General features: G+C 43.1%; 1 protein-coding gene across 2 annotated transcripts in view; it reads left to right on the top strand.

Moving 5' to 3' along the window:
* Positions 1–21,441, top strand: part of UNC79 (unc-79 homolog, NALCN channel complex subunit) — a 230,655-nt gene that overhangs the window by 124,116 nt on the left and 85,098 nt on the right. The window contains exons 25-31 of one of the 2 annotated variants that reach the window (XM_062181217.1): positions 627–806; positions 2,211–2,276; positions 10,333–10,619; positions 12,335–12,517; positions 13,328–13,490; positions 15,929–16,078; positions 16,685–17,902. In XM_062181217.1, coding sequence (XP_062037201.1) covers positions 627–806; positions 2,211–2,276; positions 10,333–10,619; positions 12,335–12,517; positions 13,328–13,490; positions 15,929–16,078; positions 16,685–17,902 — 2,247 coding nt within the window. The remainder of the gene's footprint in view (positions 1–626; positions 807–2,210; positions 2,277–10,332; positions 10,620–12,334; positions 12,518–13,327; positions 13,491–15,928; positions 16,079–16,684; positions 17,903–21,441) is intronic. The other variant, XM_062181218.1, reaches the window with a different exon arrangement.

The raw sequence follows: 21,441 nt of genomic DNA, 5'->3' as shown, positions 1-21,441 counted from the left end.
TCCCAGTTTCTATTGTGCTTCCTAGTTAAACAGAAGATGCTTGGCACGGAGCTCAGCCTCCCACAGGAGGATGCCTTGACTTGATGTCTTCAGTTCGTCAAATCCTTGTTGAATATCCTCTAGAGGAATCTCTAGATTTCAGTATATTCTGGCATTCCATAGCCAGACTTCTCATTCCCTTGAGGGCCTATGAAAACCGCTTGTGATTATGTATTCTTTAAGTGTTGCTCAGTCATTATGTTTTTAATGTTTGTGGGCCATTTGTATGAGATAGATTCCAGCCTTGCAGACTTGCTCCTACATCCCTATGAACTCGTTACCTACGGCTCTAACTAGATGCCACTCAGCTATCCAGTGATCACAAAAGCAGACAACTGACTCTTACGGTCTGAACAGAAAAAGGACAGGCCCTACTCACGACAGACAGTAGTCATGATTGTGTGTCTTGTTTGGTTTCTTTTTCACATCACAGAAGGAGCTGGGTGACTGGGGCATCCACGAAAGATTTTAAGCAATCTCAGTATCTTAATTCTGAAGCTTTACCCAGATGGATTGTTTCAGACCCGCTGCCTTACCTAGGCAGGCAAGGAACGTGACTCCCTGTTTCCTTGCTTCCTTCCGCACAGCCATCACTGCAGTGAGGACCAACGTGGCCAACCTCAGTGACGCCGCCTTGTGGAAGATTAAGAGGGCCCGCTTTGCCCGGAACCGGCAGAAGAGCGTGCGGTCCCTGAGGGACAGCGTGAAGGGGCCTGCCGAGTCCAAGAGGGCACTCTCCCTCCCCGAGACCCTGACCTCCAAAATTCGTTGAGTATCACCTTCCATCCTTGCGTGAAGTCTGTTACATGTCTTTCTGAGGCTGACTTGTCTGTGGAATGTTCCCAGTGGGCAGCAGGTTGAGCCTGCTGAGCTCCATCACTGTTTGGCTCTCAAATCCCCTAGAGAATCACCCCAGGCCTGTAGATACCAGTTACCCTGTGTAGCAAAGCCCTGACCAAGAGCAGACGGCTTTGAAACGCAGAAGGCAGCAAATCCACCGCTGCTTGGCGCCAGACTTAGAAGAAGCCTTTGCCCCTGAGTCCTAGGATCTGAGTTTACACCAGGAGCCTCGTAGCCTGAGTGCCTTCCGGGTGAGGCTCAGACAACAAGCGCATGGCAGTTAAGGAGGCAGAGCTGAACTTCAGAATTCGCCTTCTTCCCATGAGCGATGGAAGCAGCCAGGCTGGCCCCTGACTCACCATTAGTCGTGAGTGCTGTTGAAAAATGAGAGCCAGGAGGTGGAGGCGTTGAATTCATGCTCAGCTCCATGAGATAATTGACAAATAAAACACGCTTCATTACCAACTTTAAAAAAAGGCTGCATATACTTGTTTTTTAGAAAAGTCTTTATATTGCACTTTTGAAGGTAATAAAAATTTTCAAATGACTAAACTCTCATCTTTAGCAGTAGCACATGAATGACAAATAATTAAAAATTCCTAACTAAATGACTGTGTTACTGAGTATATTTACATATATTATTGACTGTGAAATTTATTAAATCATTTAATTTTTAAAGAACTGCTATGAAGTTAATAAAATAACACTTCCAAACATATTTCTTATCCTCTTAAAAGCTGAAAGTCTTGTATTTTCATTGGCATTTATTGGAAGACAGCCTTATGTAACATAAAACATTTTAAATTATAAATACTATTTGATTTGCTTTATTACACACTTTTCTTAATTTTGTGACAAGCTATGGAAATGTGATATCTTGAACTTTGGAAGAGTCAATGAGAGCCTGTTAAGTAATCAGTAATTCAGCTTTTTGGGGATCAAAGATAATCACAGGTGACTATTTAAAAATAACCTGTAGTGGTGCTAAGCCCCAGGGAAAACAGTTTCAGATCCTAGAAACCAATGTCTAGATTAGTTATAATTTTTTATGAGTTTCCAGCTCTTTTATAACCTGATATATTTTATTATTATTGTTAATTGATACATATGGGATTTTGAAGATTAAGAATTGAAGTAATACTGAAAGTTGTTCTTGAGATTCAAATAAAACCACAGAACTTCTGTTGTATAAACGTCTTTCATGTGATGTTAATGACCAGTGAGAGGACTAAGGCTGCCCCTGCTGTCCGAGGCAGTCAGCACTGAGTGTATTTGCTAGACTCCAGTTGTCTGTAATGCTTGTTTAAATAGAGTTGTTGTTGATTTTTAAGCTATGAGGTTGACCAGGCATGAGCAGTCTGCTCCAGCTCTCGGTGGGACACCTGAACAGACGCCAGGTGGGTACTTCTGACATTGAAGGGCCATGTGCAATTATCTATTACAGGTAGACAAGGCAAAGAAAGTGGTGTCTCTAACTGGACCAGAGTGGTATACTTAGGATTTGCAAACTCAAAGGGTCTCACCCGAGATGTCCCTGACTTGGCAAGTCTGTCTTAGTCAGCTGATGACTTCTGGTCCAGTAGGAAGCATTTTCTTACCCGAGTATGCACCAGAGAGCCAACATGACTAGATTATACAAAAATAGTACTGCCATTTGTATGTGGATTTACACATAGAAATATTTGGTTCATATATATCTGCTATAGGAAAAACATACATTTCATTTACATTTTATAAAATTAAACATTTGAGCCACCATCATCCACTCATCCCCTTGGCCATTCCTGATTTTTTGCAACTCTACATGCATTTCTGTTTCTCAGAGAAAGGATTTCCATTGTTTGGGGGGACCATAGAATCATATTCAGCATGATCTGGTGTACACTATAATTTGATTCTCCATGAAAGATTACAGTTTATCATGAAGTGTCCTCAAGGTTGGAGGGTCACAGGCCAGGAGATCACAGACAGTGTTTTCCTCACTGGGAAGATTGTCAAGTTCTGAGCACTGCTTGCTTGGTAACCTCCTCCTGTTTCACAATAGGCAACGTTTGGTTTTCAGTCAAGGATAGTTTTAAAATAGACTTTTCAAAATGATCCTGATACCCTTAGAAGGTCAATTTGAAATGAGGAGACATCAAGATGGGTGCCTTGTGTTATAAAAAGACTCTGGAAAGAGTGGGAGACTGGAGGGGCAGAGGAGAAGAGAGAGCCTCGGAGACATTTTCTCTTTTCAAACTGGTGAGAAAAGAGGAGTAGAAGCACTCTACCTTATTTTACATATCACTTGTGTGCCTGGTGTGCTGTAATTTAAAGAGAATTAAAACAGGAACTTCTGGTCCTGCACTTCCTTAGAAAGGCAAAGAATGTAAAGTTCCCCATCAGGTAGGCCTTTCTGAAACTGTCATGCAACTTCATAAATTATCTTCATTTTATCCCAGCTTATCCCTTTAAGATTTCATTAAGATGCTTAATTATTAGTAGCCATTTTAATAATCCAACCAAAACAGTTGCTTCACATCTTTTTGGGAAAATGTGTACATATGTTTCTTGAAATTAAGAAAAGGCTTCAGACTTATAATTATCCCACCAAAAGTGACCAGATGGAAAGAGAGCAGACAAACTAATATGAAGCCAAAACTCCTAAAAGATCATCGACACAACATGACCATAAGCAAAACTTGCTTAGATTGGGAAACAGTTGGCTCAGCTTGTAAGGCAGCTTCAAACCAGTGTTCCGTTTTTGCATCATTATTTTCTGGACACTGAATGTTTTAACTTAGAAGCAGAGACTGCCAGGATAATCATAAGATTGTGTGGGATGGTTTAGGACAGTGATTAAATGGAAGCTAAAGAACTTGCTATTTAATAAACATACTCTTGTTTGGTCCAAATAATGAGCTCCTCTGTGCAGGCCTCTTACTCATTAAGCCTGAAATAAAGCAGATGCTATTTAATTATGCAGCAAGACTTAATGTTAATTGCTATTGATGCTGAACTTTTTGTTTGGGTTTACAATTTATGACTCTCTGGTCTTAGCCTTTGCATGGTACACACGGCAAGTGGCATAGAATATTCTATTTTCTATAGAAGATATATTCTTTTTTTAAGATTTATTTATTTGTTTGAAAATCAGAGTTACACAGAGGGAGAAGGAGAGGCAAGGGGGGGGGAGAATGAGAGAGAGAGAGAGAGAGAGAGGGAGAAAGAGAGAGAGGTCTTCCATCTGCTGGTTCACTCCCCAATTGGCCACAATAGCCAGAGCTGCACCGATCTGAAGCCAGGAGCTAGGAGCTTCTTCCTGGTCTCCAACTTGGGGGTAGGGGCCCAAGGGCTTGGGCCATCTTCTGCTGTTTTCCCAGGCCATAGCAGAGAACCAGATCAGAAGTGGAGCTCATATGGGACACTGCAGGCGGCGGCTTTGCCCGCTACGCTGCAGCACCAGCCCCTGTAAGATATATTCTAGAAGACTTAAAAAGAGGTGCACTCCGCTGTGACTTTTAAGAGTCAAATCAAAGGTATCTAAGTAAAAATTATAGAGTGGCCCCGCTGAATCTTGGAGACACACTGACACTCTCGCTTTAGAGAAGACTCTGAGGTCCCCCTCAGGAACACGTGTCACCAGCTTGTTGGTGGCAGCTCTCGTGCAAAGCATACACGGTAAAAGCTGGAAGTCCAGATCTTCATTTTGTCCTAACCGATGAAGTGTGCAATCTTTTAAAGTGCTTATCTTAAATTTGCTCTGAGAACCAGGAATCCTGGTGGCTGGATATTTGAAGGCTAATTAAATATAAAGCAGCAGTTGTGTTTTATTACAAGGGTACTTCAGAAAGTTTGTAGAAAAACTGGAATGGAAAGTAAGTTTATTTGGTGCAAAAACTTGAAATCTGTGTGTAGTTTCTTCCTCATATGCATTTTCCATGAACCCTTTGGTGACTCCTTGTATATCGGCACAATACTGAATGAACACTGACAATCCCTGCAAACACAGTGTGCTTACTGGAATGAATAACTAGATGTTAGTAGGTATATAAGAATAACAATAACAATAATAATTCATATACAGTACCTCCTTACTGTAAATAATGCTTTTATGCAAATAAACTAATTTGACCTCACAACGATTCTGAATATAAATAAAGTGTGGGTTTTGTTTTTTTTTTCACTTTGCAAACAGGCAGAAATACTGACATAGTGAGAGATTAGGTAATTCTGCTCCAATGGCCGCTGCGGCTGGTGTGCTGTGACGGGCACACCGTGCTGATCTGAAGGCAGGAGCCAGGTGCTTCTCCTGGTCTCCCATGGGGTGCAGGGCCCAAGTACTTGGGCCATCCTCCACTGCATTCCCGGGCCACAGCAGAGAGCTGGCCTGGAAGAGGGGCAACCGGGACAGGATCCAACGCCCCAACTGGGACTAGAACCCAGTGTGCCAGCGCCGCAGGCGGAGGATTAGCCTGTTGAGCCACGGCGCCAGTCGACTTGCTTTCTTACAACTACGTGTTGATAAATTGGTCTTCCAGTGTTCCTGCCCAAAGGGATTTGAGGACACCAGACTAGTTAAGGAGTTGGCCTGGGCACCTGGCACTGCAGCAAGTGTGGCTTAAGCACATGAGTGTCCAGACCAAAGGACCTCCCCAGTTAGGACGCAGAGCTATTCCAATCCTGTTATTCCCTGGGACGCACACTCTCCCAGGTCTACTCCAGCCTACAGGGGAACCTGGGAATCTCTTGGCCTGAATTTGTATCCATAAAAGAAGATGCCCAGTGCTAGTTGTTAGCATTGGTAAAGCTGCCTTGTACTGACCTTTCCTACCTCCTGCTTGGTGTCCCAGCCTGAAATTCCCAACAACTTCTCTTTAGGTTCTCTCCTTTTTATAGATCGTTTACCGTTCACTTCAGTCCCTTGCAAAATGCCTATTGATCATTAAGATCCAATAAAAGGTACGGTTATTTCTATTGGAGTTCTCTTGTTTAAAAGTATAGTTTTGGAAATTGAAAATTTTTATTTAGCAGATGTTTATTGCATATCTGGTATACTAGAAAATCACAAAGAATACAAAGACACATCAGAAATTTTATTCTGTTAAATTCTTAAGATCAAGTAGGGGAGATGGAGTGTGAGCAACAGCATGCTGTCATCTAGCCAGGAAGTGATGGTGACAGCTTTCTACCAGCTGGGCCCATCAGGGAGTGTTGTGTGGGCGGGAGGCTTTTCAGCCAGGCCTTGATGGGGAGGACAGGCTGAAGATGCAGGGACAGGATGTGGGGAGGAATGGGCAAAGGCCGGCTTGGGGCCTCAGGGGGACCCCAGCTTTTCCAGCTCCTCGGAGGCTGTGTGCACTCCGTGGAACGGCCCTGAGTGAGGCTGTCAGTTAAGGAGCTAAGGATCAGTGAGGCAGTGTAGTTAGAACTACTGAAAGAATGTAACCAGTAGTTCTGATCACTGACTTCTCCAGACCAGTGCAAAATAAGCCTGTGGAAGTGTCTTACTTCCTCCTCTTCCCTGTGGCTTGTTGGTTTGACATAAGGGTGTCAGTTTACACCAGATCTGTTTCCCTTCTCCATCAGGTTTTCTCTCCCACAGGAAACAAGATCTGAAATATTTTCTTGATTTTGACACATGGGAATGGACATTTATGAACAATAAGTACCCACCGTATGTCAGACCCTGCCCCATATCCTATGAGGGATGTAAAAAAATGAATCGGATACAGCACTTGCCTCCAATGAACTTATGTTCTTATTGGGGAAATAAAGCAAATGAATAAATAAAAAGTTCTGCCTTATGCACTGATGAGTGGCCACATGACAGTTAGGAAAGGCTGAAGGAAAATTTCCTGCATTCTTCTCTCTGCCTCCTTGTTTTCCTCCCTTCTTGTCTTTGGAAAGTCATAGAATTTAGGGATCACATCCCATTGCTGAGCGTAGGGTGGGTGCATATAATCAGAATGGCTTCTAGGGCCCAGGTCTGAAGCATTAAACTGGGAGAGGGGGTGGAAGACCAGCTTAGAAGGTGGAGAGAGCACCAGGAGAAGCCACAAGGGTATGGAAATGTTGGCTACACGGTGAGATTCCGGTAGCTTCCCGGGTAGAGTGGTGAAGAGAAGTGTGGAAAGGCAGATCCTGATCCTGCTGGTGTCAGATCATCTGAGGATACAACAGTCTCACGGTTTGGAGTTCTAATCAGTTACTCAACTCTGAGGGCAGAGTGTGGTGGTCTCAGTCCCTGTTAAAAGAGGAGGAGGAGCTCTGCTTCCGTGATTATAATGTTGCAGACATTTTTCTTTGTAGAAATAATAAAACCAAGCTCTTTTAATGTGTTCAATCTGTATGGTTAAGACAGCTACCAGAATTTCATAGGCTAGAATTCCAAACCACAATGTTTTAATCATCATACCTTACAGAAAATACTGTTAGTTTTTAAATGGAAATTTCATACCTTTTAGAGAAAATTAAAGCAGTAGTTCTGTTTTTGTCAATAAGGAACGTTTTAACTTGTTCACAGGTGATTTTCTTACGGGTTTGATTAAGGTGACTTTTCTTTATGAGGAGTGCCCTATTACAAGCTTACTCTATATTCAAGAAAGAAAATTAAGTGTAGACTTGCAAACCTCACAGTTGGAAGGGTATGTTATTGGAATAAAGAGAAGAAATTTTCCCACTTTCTGCAAAAGGTTCCATTAACTAGTTCTTTTTTCAGTTGATTTAATGGCTTATTAAAGATAATTCATTGCTGTGTGTTCAGTGAGAGCAACAAATTTAAAGCCCTGAAGGCCAGTGAAGATGAGCGTGCAGTGAGACCAGGCCGTGTGTGACACGAATCTTAGTCATTAGGACAGCATGATTTGCTGAGAAACCTTAAGGTTAGCACTTTAAAAAAAAACACTTGACCATTTATAATGGGAAGAAAGTTTTGGAATATTTAAGCTGAAGTCTGATGTTTTAGTTTCTGGATTTGAATTAGGCTGAAATGAATTGGAGGTGGACCCTTAGTTGGGACATGTGAAATGCATCTCCTTTGCACTGGAGTCCCTTGATGATTGGGGTTATCAAGCACAGATGCAGCGCCCTCTGAAATGCTGCCATTTTGGTTTTTAATGTTTGGGGCTTTAATGTCCACCCATCCTGGACTTGGAGGTATATGAGCAGGACTGACTGCGTGACCCATGCTGTCTTCAACCTTGCCCCCTAGAACTAAACAGAACTGAAGGACGGATCTGTATTGTAACAGCCATCACTTGCTGCTGCAATAGCTTTGGACCCTGCAGAGAACCTAGATCCCCACACTTGTCGCATTCTTGGCCCAAGCTTGCCCAAAGCAATGGTGTTCTTCAAATTGTAAAATAATACTCTGGAGGAAAAAATAATCGAGAGTAAATATCTTTCAATGCTAGAAAGATATTTTATGAGCTTTTCCTGTTTGTTTTACAATGATTTCCATAAGTGATGTTTTGGTCAAATCCTCCATCACAAGCATTTAATTTAATCATAAAAGTGATGCTTCCCATTTTGGTCTCCCATTGAACCATGGTGTTCCATGTAAATTGATTTAATTTTCTGATGCATACCTAATCAATAATGTTAACAATTTATTGATCACTTTCTGCATATGAAATACTGTGGTAAGCTCTTAGATTTGATATGAACAGATTTTGGTAAAAATTCTCTAAAATACACTGTGCATATCCATTCCTTTGTGAGCAGATTCTAGGAGAATGTCCCAGAGTCCCATTGAAATATGTTATGTGGTTTCCCCTGTCTGAGTATTACAGGCTCTTAGACTAAGTTGATTCTGCTGCCCCGTCACTCATTGTCAACTATCCCTTCTTCATACATAATTTTTGAACAGACCAATTTTCTCCTGGTTGGGGAAACTAGACAACCAGGCTTCTTTCCTCGTATGCGAGTCTTAGTAGTCAAATCTGACATTACCTCCATGTTACTGTTTCAGAGATAAGTGTTTGGACTTGAGTCAACTAATTTCTACAGTCTGCAGGGATGTTTTTCATTTCTTAAGTTTATTTGTTTGAAAAGGAGAGAGAGAGAGAGAGAGAGAGAGAGAGAGAGAGAAAGAGAGAGATCTTCTATTTGCTGATTCACTCAGCCACAACAGCCAGGCTGAAATCAGGAACCAAGAACTCCGTCTTGATCTCACTTGTGGATCACAGGAACCCAACCTGGGCCATTGCCTTCTGCTGCCCAGGAACATTAGCAGGAGCCTGGACGGGAAGTAGAGCAGCCAGGACTCAAGCCAAGCGCACCATGTGACAACTTAACCCACTGCATCTGCGCGATAGAAACCTTTCTTAATCTCTCTTCTCCTGTCTGTGTCCTGGGAGACTGACATTTTGCCTATAATTATCTTGAATGTAACCGTGACTTGGTTGATCATAACCGAAGCTTGTCTTCATTTAGTAGAATTTTTCCTTGGAGGGTGAGAGATGAGAGTGCTGGGATACTTCTCCAACCCACCAGACAAAAACTTTATTTTCCATTTGGGTACTCTAATGTTACTCAGGAAAGAATGCAGAGTATTTTGGATAAGTCCTGAAAAGTAATATAGAAAGGCAAGCGTTGTTCTTCCTTTCCCAGAAGTCTTTAATCAGACCCAATCAGAAGAGGGAGAAGAACAAAGAGAGACAGGATATGATTTCTGACTTTGAAAAATAATGAGAAAGTCAATGTCAAAAATTGCCAAGAACCAATTATTTATTAGATTAGAGGAAGCCTGAGGCTAAGGGATTTTTTTCTTTCCATTTGAACTTCCAACTCACCTTCATGTGGTGTTTTTCTGTTTCTAAAAGTTCATGCTTCTTGTTGTCTGTGTCTCCCTTATCCCTTGAATGTTTCTCATTATATGCAGCAGGACTTCTGATTTGCTGTTTATAATTTTGACTCTCACATTCAAAGAGTACACATTGCTCAAGACTTGGAAAACTCTATATTTTTTTTTTGTTTTTGCACCAGCTAATTCATGAACATAACTGCATTGAGATAATGATTTCAGCAAAATAACCCAATGAATGTTTTTATGCTCAGTGGATTTCAGATCATTATTTTTTGTGATTTTTACAAAGCCAAAAGGAAAATTCTCTTTCTTTATCACTGAGGATAAAACTTTGCCAAGATATTAAAAATGTGCTAAATGCAAAGTTTATTTAAGGATGTGTCTTGCTGTTGGAGGGTGGCCTTGCTTTGCAGTGTCCAATTTTTATTTCCATTCCCCCGTTACTCCCCAGTTATTTGGTTGTCGACGAATACAGTAACCTCCACTCCTGGACTTGTGCTTTGCTTAATTAGCTATACTGTGCCTTTGAGTTTCTTGTCTAGAACAGAATCTTTAAATATTTATGGGACACAGAAAGAATGGTGCGTTAGCAATATCTCAGTGAGATTTTGTGTAAACTAAGCTTGTGGAAGAGCTGCCCCTGATAGCCTTTCTTGTACTGACAGGACAACAGTCTCCTGAGAATGACAACACCATCAAGGACCTGCTCCCAGAAGATGCAGGGATCGACCACCAGACAGTGCACCAGCTGATTACAGTGCTCATGAAGTTCATGGCCAAGGATGAGAGCAGCGCAGAGTCAGACATCAGCAGTGCGAAGGCCTTCAACACGGTCAAGCGGCACCTGTACGTCTTACTCGGCTATGACCAACAGGAAGGTTGCTTCATGATTGCTCCCCAAAAGATGCGCCTGTCAACTTGCTTTAACGCATTTATTGCAGGAATTGCCCAAGTAAGTGTGATAACAGCTCTTACACCAATAGGCTAGCCAACATGGATTTAGTGGTAACGTTTGTGCAGATTAACTGATATTAGGCAGGGGTTTGTAGAGGGGAGTATAAAGATAAGTAAGAATCAGTGGCTTGGTATCGTGAAAGGATAAACATACATGTGTGTATATGTGTGTGTGTGTGTGTAACATATCATTTACCAGTTTAGCCATTTTTAGTGTACAATTCAGGGGCATTAAGTACGTTCACCTTAGGCTGAACTGTAATGAACACAGAGAAGTGATGCACATAGGAGTATGCATGTAGCTGTCTCCCTGATGCTGCTGGCCGGGTGGAGCACCAGTCATACTCAGCTGTCTGTGATGAAGTGAGACTGTACCATTTCAGATACCAAAACTTCCTTCCAGCCCTCTCTCTTTCACCCAATTCTCTCTCTCTCTCTCTCTCTCTCTCTCTCTCTCTAAGCCCACATTGTGCATTGTTACCATGGACATGTAAGCAAGAAACTGACAATTAAAAACCTCATAAAAACCCATGACTGAAATAACTACCAACATTTTGATGTATAATATCTCCTTCAAATTAACATGCATACATACTCATACATAGGTTCATAGCTGTGTATGTATAAATGCACATTTTTTACAATAATGGGATCAGAGTGTATATAATGATCTCTTCTTAACCTAAAATTTATTACGGAGTTCATGGTGAATAAGAACATTTGTATCATATCCTATTTGATGACTACATAGCATTCTGCTATTGCACAGGTTTTTTTTGTTTTTTTTTTTTTTTTTTATTGAACTAATCCCGTGCTGTTGATGTGGAGGTTGTCTACAATTTGAGGTGATTGTAAACAAAGCCATGCTGAATAACTCTGCACATACATTTGGGAACACTTGTCTGATTGTTTTCTTAGGATATATTTAATCACTGTATTAGAGGGTATTTGCTTTCCCTAACTTCTGAATGAGGCAAGTTGCTAAATTACTCTTCTGAAAGACTTTACCAAGTTACACCCTTGCCAGTGGTAATTAAGAATACCCATTTCCCCACCTGGTTACCAAAACTAGTTTTTTTTTTTCATTGAGTCTAGTTTAATACTAGTCAGTAGTTTAATAGATACATTTTAATAGATAAAATGTTATTTTCAGTAGATAATGAAAAAGATATATAGATAATTAAGGAGATGAAAACTATTTTCAGTTACAAGTTGTTTTTTTTTTTTCATTTTATTTAGGTTATGCAAGTTTCATGTATTTCATATATACTGATTTAGGAACATAGTGATACTTTTCCTCCTACCTTCTCTCCCACCCACGCTTCAACCCTTCTTCCTTCTCCTCTTCCATTCCCACTCTTAATTTTTGCAAAGATCTACTTTCAGTTTAACTTAATGATTGATGATTGTTTACAGCCCTTGTCTCTTCTGTTGAGGAACAGTGTTTTTGTTTTTTTTTTTTCTCTTCATGCTATTTTTTGAACTCCTTTACTTAGTGTGGGATTAATTTTATAGCCATTTACAAGTTTTTAAAATTTCATGTGAGGATGGACTTTTCTGCTAAGGTTTACAGCTGTTGCTTCTACTATTTTATGAGTCACCTGTTAAATGTTTTGCCTTTGTTTTTCATTGGGATGGTTCACGTTTTTCCTTATGACTTCTGGGTCTTCTTCGTGGTTTTTCCTTCAGTTATTAATCTTTTCTCTATTTCAGGTTATGGACTATAACATTAATCTGGGAAAACACCTTCTCCCCTTGGTGGTTCAGGTGCTGAAATACTGCTCTTGTCCTCAACTACGACATTATTTCCAACAGCCACCTCGCTGTTCCCTCTGGTCCCTAAAGCCTCACATCCGGCAGATGTGGTTGAAGGCCTTGCTTGTCATCCTGTACAAGGTGAGCCGCCATCATCACTCCTTCTGCGGGCGGGATGATTCCGCCAGAGGAGCTGCTGACCGGGCGGCCGACCACTGATACTCAGCTGTCTAGGAGGAAATGATGCTATACCATTTCACATGTCAAAACTGCCTTCTCCCCTCCCCTCACCTCCCTCTCTCTCTTGCTATGTAAATACTCATTGTGCATATTTACTGTAGATATATAAATGGAACGCTTAAAACTCCATAAAACCTGTGACGACAATAGCTTACCAACATAGAACACCCTCAGGGATTCAAGTTGAGAATTTTGTGGGGTAGAAGTTTGACCTTCACAAGAATAATTGTGATATGCAATTAGAAGAAACAAACAGCTACAGGAATAAAAATAGACAAGGGAGACCATGTCATTGTGTGCTCTAAAAATATTTAAAGCAAAAAAAAAAAAGATGAATTGTAGGACATTGATCAATAACTACTGTTTATGCTTGGAATCTCATATTTTATCTAAGTATTAATTATTATGTCAGAAAACAAAGAAGATACTTGAAAGTGTATTCACCCACCAAAGGTTTCTGCCAGATAATTTTCTTGAAAGCAATTGGAACAATGAACTGTCATGTGTTGCTGTCAGTGGTTTGGCACAAGAGGAAGGGAATATGATCCCTTTAGAAAATAAGGCGTGATCAGAATCTGTATTTTCAATTGTCTGTGTGTATTTCTTTTTATCTCCAAATAATACAGAGAAATAGATCTGGCCGGGTCAAGTGGCAAGATTTACCCTTTGAATTAACCGTTTATGTTTTTCTCCTTCCGTTTTCTTGTTCAGTATCCGTACCGAGACTGTGAGATCAGCAAGCTCCTGCTGCACCTGATTCACATAACAGTCAATACCCTCAATGCCCAGTACCATAGCTGCAAGCCCCATGCCACGGCAGGACCTCTGTACAGTGACAGCAGTAACATCAGCAGATACAGTGAGAAAGAAAAAGGTACTTCCATCCCGGGATTCTCTCTCAGACTTAGCTCAAATACAAAATACATTTCTGTACAGCGTTTTTCTTATGAGGTAGAAAAGCACCCTCAGATACCATTCTGGAGTGCAAAAACAAAAACCAAAAAATATCACTGACCACTTAGTTAATTTTCCCACTTTGCCATGAATGTTATTGCTTTAACTTTCTAATTGGGCATTTGAGAGAAATAATATGCTTCTAAAGCCCTAGCATGTTTTATAAAATATGTTCTGCTGTTTGATTCAGAAAGCTTTGTAAGCCTTTCCTTGAGTATTGGAAATATCCTGCCCCTGGGCTGTGAGTAGATCTTGGTTGGCACTAGGGGGAGCCACCATTTGTAGGTCTCTAGCTTGCTCCTGAACGTGGGGCTCACAGAATTTGAACAGAGTCTCAATGTGCAGATGTGCTTTCCCCCAGCCTCATTATTCAACAGGAAGTAATTCAAGGCAGTGGAAGTGACACAGTTGTGCTGCATAGACTTAAATCATTTCCAGTATTGACACCATTTCTATTGATAGAGTTTCTTCCAGGGAGGCAGTAGAATGAAGATTTAGATAGAGTGAGATCACAGCCTGGGTGTTTTCAGGTGAAAGATGAAGAATGAAGGTGTATCCTTCGACTTGTAAAAGGCAACACCATCTGATCTAGTCCTGGGAGAAAGCCGAGTGTGTCGTGACCCTTGGTGGTATTAGTACAGTCTGATTCGGTAAGACTGTTCTGGAAGTGTCTCCATTGAATGGGTTGTAACCAGCGTTGCATTGGTTTTTGTGGAAAGCTCCAAGAACCTAGGGTGTCTACAGACACCAGTCTGAGAACTAGATTCTGTAAGTTCTGGTGTCATTTGGATCCTTCCGGAAGCATGTCTTGGCTATCAGCTTTGGTCTTAGTGTCTGAGAGTTTAGATTCTGATAAACTAAGGATGTTATCAATGTGAGCTTGGTGTTTGAACCAATTCCAAGTAAACCTTTCTGGGTGGGAGGTGCCATCTTGTGGTCTTCCTGTATGTTGTGTAATAGAAGTGACAGTTATTTGCTTGAAAAACTATATTTCAAAGGAGATTGTTTTGAAAAGGAAATAAAGAAATAGATCATTTTGTTGCATTTCCCTGCAAACAGGAGAATTTGATAGGCATTCTCATCTCTGTGGAAGTTCCCTGGAGGGGGGTTGTCTCCATTTTGGTCATTAACACTCACTTTTTGTTTGGTTAAAAAGATTAGTATGATTATTTCATCTACAATTTACTGCTTCCAGTTTCATGTACTTGTAGAATCTTGTGTATTGGAACAGAATCAGTCCTTTAATTTTTCTATACCCCCTTATAAGAAATCTCGAATAATCATAATCACACCTGAGCCTCATTTTGTCACATAGGTAGATATAAAGATAGACCAAATAGTATACTTCCAGTGACATTTAACTCAAATATTAGCTTATCTCCATTTATTGTGGTAGGAAATGCATTTAGTAGCCTTTTTGGGCTTTGCTTTTGCCATTTTGTGGGTAGCTTCGGCTTTTTGAAAAGATAAAAGGAGAAAATGTGTTGAGTGTACTCTGTGGATAACAGCATAGCAATCCTTTCCTCGTTACCCATACTGGGGTTATGTTTGCATCAAAAGTGGCCAGATGGGGGCAGAAGCAAGGCTATGGAAACAAGCGCATCAGGTGCTCTGTGGGAATCTCTGCCTGCGGAGTCTTGGGGCCGAGAGAGCCGAAGGTTCTCCTGGGATTCCGGAGACCTAGAGCAGTTACATGGTGAACTCCACAGGGGAGGGTCTTCCACAGGGGAGGAAATATTATTTTCTGTTTCCTTTTTCCTTTGTTTCCTCTTTCAGTCCATGATCATTTGTGGAGCTTTTGAGATGACCAGTGGCTTTTCTAAGCTTTTTCTGTGTGTTGTGTGTTTCATTACCAAATGTAGAGTACAGTATTTTGCATTCACAAAGTATAAGGTGCATGTACTGTTAGGCTGTGTCTATGCCAGTTCCCAGATCCCAGGGAGGCATATGTTTTTTCGGAAAGGGCAAGACCCACTCATGATGTTTGATTTCGTTTTGCCAAATTAGCTGCCCAGAGCAGGCAAGTTCAAGCGGTGTCACAGATTCCTGGAAAAAGTACCTGGCATCTGTGTGTCACCTGGTTCTTCTACATACGCTGGAAATGTTCCCCAGGAAGGCTCTACTGAAATACTGAGATGCCTCTCATAAAAATGCTGCCAATTGTCGCATAGAAAACGCTGGTGGCTCTGCTGGATCGCTTGTTGCATGGATAGAACACCCACCTGTGGCTGGGCGGGTGCTGGTGCGGAAATCACTGCAGACTGTGTTCCCCAATGCTTTCAGTGAATTGCTTGTGTAGACACAGCCTAAGAGAGAATAACCTCTTAAGTGTAATTTTGACTTTCTCTCCCCAATTAGAAGAAGATAGTGTTTTTGATGAATCTGATATTCATGATACACCTACTGGACCCTGCCATAAAGAGTCTCAAACTTTTTTTGCAAGATTGAAAAGGATAGGCGGCAGCAAAATGGTGAAATATCAGCCGGTTGAGATGAATGTTCAGAGAAGTATGAATTTTTTCTCTTAGTAATTTTATGCAAAAATGTTGTACTCTACTGTTTGTTTGGGGTGAAATCTTAATTTTATTATGTTACTACGCATTTTAAGACTGTTGATTTATATATATATATATATGTATGCACAAACAGTATATATATATACCCGCTTATATATATACGTGAATTGACAGATACGCCATTAATGTCATGATCGTCTTCGAGGGCCATTGCTTGACTTGATTTGTTGCAAAATGTTTGCTTCTCTTCCACACAATTTGAATACAGTTTCCTAGTACTGCCTCAGCCAACAAACAAACAAACAAAACACAGATTCTTTCTGCTGTGCACAAATGAATAGAGCTGAGGAATTATCCCAAAGCCTGATTTTTGGAAATCAGACCTTAAACTATCATTTCGGTTTCTTTCATTGCAAAGTTTTCCAGTTTTTGAAATGAGAATGAAGCTCACAAACACTTGGCCAGACAGTCGGTTTTCTTCTCTAGTGGAGCTGGGATTGTGATGATGACTTATGTCAATTGTATGCCCGGATACGAGGGGTTAAAAGGAGGTGGAATCTCCAAGTAAAATAGTACTAGCTTTTTCTGTTTTAATCAGGTGAAATAGAGCTGGCTGAATATAGAGACGCGGGCGCATTGCAAGACAGCCTTCTACACTGTGTGAGAGAAGAAAGCATTCAGAAAAAAAAGCTGCGCTCCTTGAAGCAGAAGTCTCTCGACATAGGGAATGCAGACTCCCTTTTATTCACATTAGACGAGCACCGCAGGAAGTCTTGCATTGATCGCTGTGACCTGGACAAGCCTCCTGCCCAGGCTGCTTATCTCTCACAGAGACAGAGTGACCACGGACGTTCTAGGCAGAACTCGGCCACTAGGCCAGACCACCTTGAGATCCCCGAGAACCCTGCCCTGGAGGGTTTTCAGGAGGCGCGAAGGCCGGTGATACCCGAAGTCCGGTTGAACTGCATGGAGACCTTTGAGGTGAAGGTGGACTCTCCAGGGAAGCCAGCGCCTAAGGAAGACTTAGATCTCATAGATTTGTCCTCGGATTCCACATCCGGCCAGGAGAAACACTCGCTGCTCTCCACATCAGACAGTGACTCGCTCGTTTTTGAGCCCCTTCCCCCGCTCAGAATAGTCGAGAGTGACGAAGAAGAGGAGGCGAGGAAGCAAGGAAATGATGGCCCCTCCAGTAAAAACGCCGCCTCCTCGCCCTCCACCCCCAGCCAGCCCTCTGTCCTCAGCCTCAGCACAACTCCCCTCGTGCAAGTCAGTGTGGAGGATTGCTCCAAAGACTTTGCTTCCAAGGACTCAGGGAACAGCCAGTCAGCAGGCACCAAGGACTCCGCCCTCATAGCCCTGGAAGACCCGATGGACTCGGAAGAGCTGTCCAAGCTGGAGGAGCTGCAGTTTTCCTGTGGCAGCCCTCTGACGCTTAAGCAAAAGCGAGACCTCCTGCAAAAGTCCGTGGCTCTCCCTGAGATGTCAGTGGACGAGAACCCTGACCCCGGTGCCGAGGGAGAGAAGCCTGGTGGGCTGGCGCCAAGTTCAGGGACAAAAACCGTCCTCCTCAAAGTTCCCGAGGATGGGGAGAATGCAGCGGAGAGCGAGAAGCCCGAGACCGGTGCTGAGTCCGACACGGAGCAGAATCCCGAAAGGAAGGGGGAAGAGGATGGAGTGGAGGAATCGGAATTTAAGATTCAGATTGTTCCGAGGCAGAGAAAACAGAGGAAGATTGCCGTCAGTGCGATCCAGAGAGAGTACCTGGACATCTCCTTCAATATCCTAGACAAGTTGGGGGAACAGAAGGATCCAGGTAAGCTGTGCCCGCTTCTTCCTCCCAGCCCTGCTTCGAGTCTCTGCATCTCACTTGGGGTAGGGTATTGGTACTGAGCAGACTTCAGCCTCAAAATCTTACCATGTCAGGGTGTGCCATTATGCCTTCCTGCTTGCTAGACTATGTCAGATTCAGATGTGGTCCCACTGGCTCCGTAATGTTTCTGTATTTATAGTTTCTAAACTCAACTGTTAATTCTTGACAAGCATTGGCAAGAGGAGGAAATTCTTGATTGATGTCAAGACATTCCAAATAGCATTTTAGCCTTCCTCAAACAGCTAGCATCATTAAATTTAGCTCTTGTTGCGTGTTTCCCCTGCGCGACTTCAGTGAACTCTGGTAGAGTCCAAAGGAAGAACAGATATGAGGAGCGAAAATAAAGCAAAGAGTGCTCGCAGTGATTAAGAATTTCCCATGTAATCATTTCAGGTCTAATCTTTAAAAGGATTGACTTCTTTATTTGACAGGCAGAATGGCAGAGAAGAAGGAATGGAAGAGAGATAGATGGAGAGAGAAAGAGAGTGAGACAGAGAGACTGATCTATCTGCTGATTCGCTACCCCAAATGGCTGCAATGGCCAGGGCTGGTCCAGGCTGCAGCCGGGAGCCTGGGAGCCTGGAACTCCATCTGGGTCTCCCACATAGGTGGCAGAGGTCCAAATACTTGGGTCATCTTCTGCTGCCTTCCCAGGTGTATTAGCAGGGAGCTGGATCTGAAGCAGAGCAGCCAGGACTCTGTCACTCCAGTACAGCCAACTGTATTGACTAACCAAATACCAGTGACAACCTGGACCCTAATCCATGGATGCCACTTGATGGTGAAGCTGTCACAGTGCTTGGGTTTCCTGTCTTATTTGCCGTTTCTTGTATTTCCTTGGAGGCTGTGTTCTAAGAAAGACAACCTGAAAGCAGTGGCGAGTCAGTTGTCCACGTCATTCTAAAACACCGTGGCCTTCAGTATTCCCACAGTACTGATTGGGACATTGTGTTTTAGTTCAGATCTAAAATAGTATTAACAACAATAATAATATGAATCTTTAGGAAAACGCAGTTGTCCAGGGACAATCATTTTACAAGATTCATAGTCTAGAGCACATTGAGGATGGCAAAGATCTTGGGGTCCTCTAGTCCAGGCTCTCATGTTAGAGAAGAGGCTGCCACAGCTTAGAGGAGACGCTGTGCCTGGCCAAGGGTCACTCAGGTGGGCAGCAGCAGTGCCAGGACCATCTTCCTGACTGTAGTCCTGCTCTTTCCACTACTCCACACAAAAGCAACTGCTAAGAGAATGCACCTGGCTCTTTCATTTGCCCAGGCATTTCCAGAGATTTCTAACTGTTCTGTAGCTGACGCAATAGAGCTATGCATCTCAATGACACTCTGCAGATCTGTTGGCTGGCCATCAGCATATTCGGAAAGGGTTATACTCCAGGAAGACAAGGGGGGAAATCCCGGCGATAACAAGCTAAGGTTTCTGGGGAAATTGGGACACCTTTTTATTCGTTGGAGACAGGAAAAATGCTGCGTGTGGGGAGAGGTCAGCACTGGCCTAGAAAGTATGGTGGTTTGCAGTGTGGGGCTGTGAGGAACTGTGAGGCCTGTAGTGTTACACGGGCTGTTTATGGGTTGTAGCACATCTGTGTGTGTCTGTGTGTTGCCTTCTTCTTCTACTGCTTTCCCAGGCCAAAACAGAGAGCTGGGTCAGAAGAGGAGCAGCTGGGACTAGAACCGGTGTCCCTGTGGGATGCTGGCGCTTCAGGCCAGGGCGTTAACCACGTGTGCCACAGCGCTGGCTCCTTCTTTATTCATCCTTACACCAGATTGCTTTCCAGGCTACCAAGGAGGAAATTGGCTTTGTATTCAAACATTTGATACCAGAACAAGAGAAAATGATCTGACAATTCAGATAATGTTTCTAAAATTTTTGTAATGGACTATTATACTATCATAATAATTTTCTATCTCCTGCGTCTGCTCAGGGTACAACCCAGGCTTCCCCGGACTTTCTTGATTCCATAAGCAGGAGCGAGGGAGGTCCAGACACTCTCCCCAGACTCACAGCTCTGCCACCTCCAGTTGCCTGGAGTCCAGGACTGACTTCTCCATGCACATCAGCCCTGCAGGAAGCCCCAGAGGCCAGGCCACTCTTCATCTCCTTTACTCGTTTTTTGGTGATTGATATGAGAGAGAGAGAGAGAGAGAGAGAGAGAGAAACTTCTGAATTCCCACAGCGATGGGGCTGGGCCAGGCCAAAGTCAGCAGCTGGAAGTTCGATTTGGGTCTTCCCAGTCAGTGTCAGGGACCCAACTACCTGAACCATGACCTGCTGCCTTCTCATTAGCAGGAAGCTGGAATTGGGATTTGAACTCAGGCACTCCAATAAGGGATGAGGGCATCCCGTGCAACATCATACCTGCTAGGCTGTGGGGTGGGGTGGGGGGAAGGCTCCAATCCAAAAGGAAACAAAGTTGCTAAGCCTTCGTTCCACAAGGCCGCTAAGCCTTTGCTCGAGTTTGCAGAGAGACCTGCACTTCCCCATCCCAGTGACTCAGCGTTTCCAACAATCCAAGATGGCCCCCGGGGGCGGTACCTAGCCCGACAGGAATCTTCGTGAACAGTATGTGTCCTCGGCTGTGATAGGCCCTTGAGGGCGTGTCCGGCTCGTGTCCTGCCTTACCTTCCAGCTGGTTGGCTCGGTTCCCTTGTGCCCTGGACAGCCCCCTTTCTGTGTCTATAAAAGCTTTTCCCCCTCCCAATAAAGTGGAGAACCCGGCTGCACCTTGGATGTTGCCTGATCTCCCGGCTCTGGGGTGGTTCCTTTGCTGCCGACACTCATCATCCCGCTCGGCCCCGAGCTCCCCAGGCTGGCCCTGAGGAGCTCCATCGGACCTGCTGCCCCGTAGCAAGCAGCACTAGGCCAAATCTCTGCCCTTGTTCTGAATCTCTGTTTTGACTCCTGTATCCTTCTCCTGCGTCAGAAGTCCATGGTCCTGGCTGAGCAAGGGCCCCTTGCTGGGGCTACAGGTGACTGTGCTTCTATCCAAGATCCTATTTCCTTCACACAGGTTATAGACACCCCCCAAATCCTCCTTCTCTTTCTGCTCTCTTGTTAAAGGATCCTTGACTTAAACATGATCTAATTTCTCCCTCTTTATTAAAAAAAAAAAAAAAAAAAAAAGAGTTCTTGATCCCAAGCCTCCCAACTATTATCTTCATACCCAAGGGACTCCCATTATATTCCTCAAAAATTTCCCATGAAGCTTTCATCCCCACTGCTCCACCAAAATTGCACTTGTCAAGGCAACCAATGACCTCCACTGCTAAACCCAATGGCCAGCTCTCAGGTCTTGTCTTCTGACATAGATGCCCGATTTGACACAGTTGCTCACTTCCACATCACTTGGCTTCCAGGATGCCATACTCCTGTTTTTCTCCGTGTTCAGTCTCTGTGTTGACTCCTTCTTATCTCCCCAATGAGTGAGTGTCCTGGCGTCTCCCTCCTTGGCCTTTTTTGCTTCTCCG

The sequence above is a fragment of the Lepus europaeus genome, chromosome 22 (assembly GCF_033115175.1).
Source record: "Lepus europaeus isolate LE1 chromosome 22, mLepTim1.pri, whole genome shotgun sequence".
NCBI lineage: Eukaryota > Metazoa > Chordata > Mammalia > Lagomorpha > Leporidae > Lepus > Lepus europaeus.
This window is presented reverse-complemented; position numbering and strand designations above follow the sequence as displayed.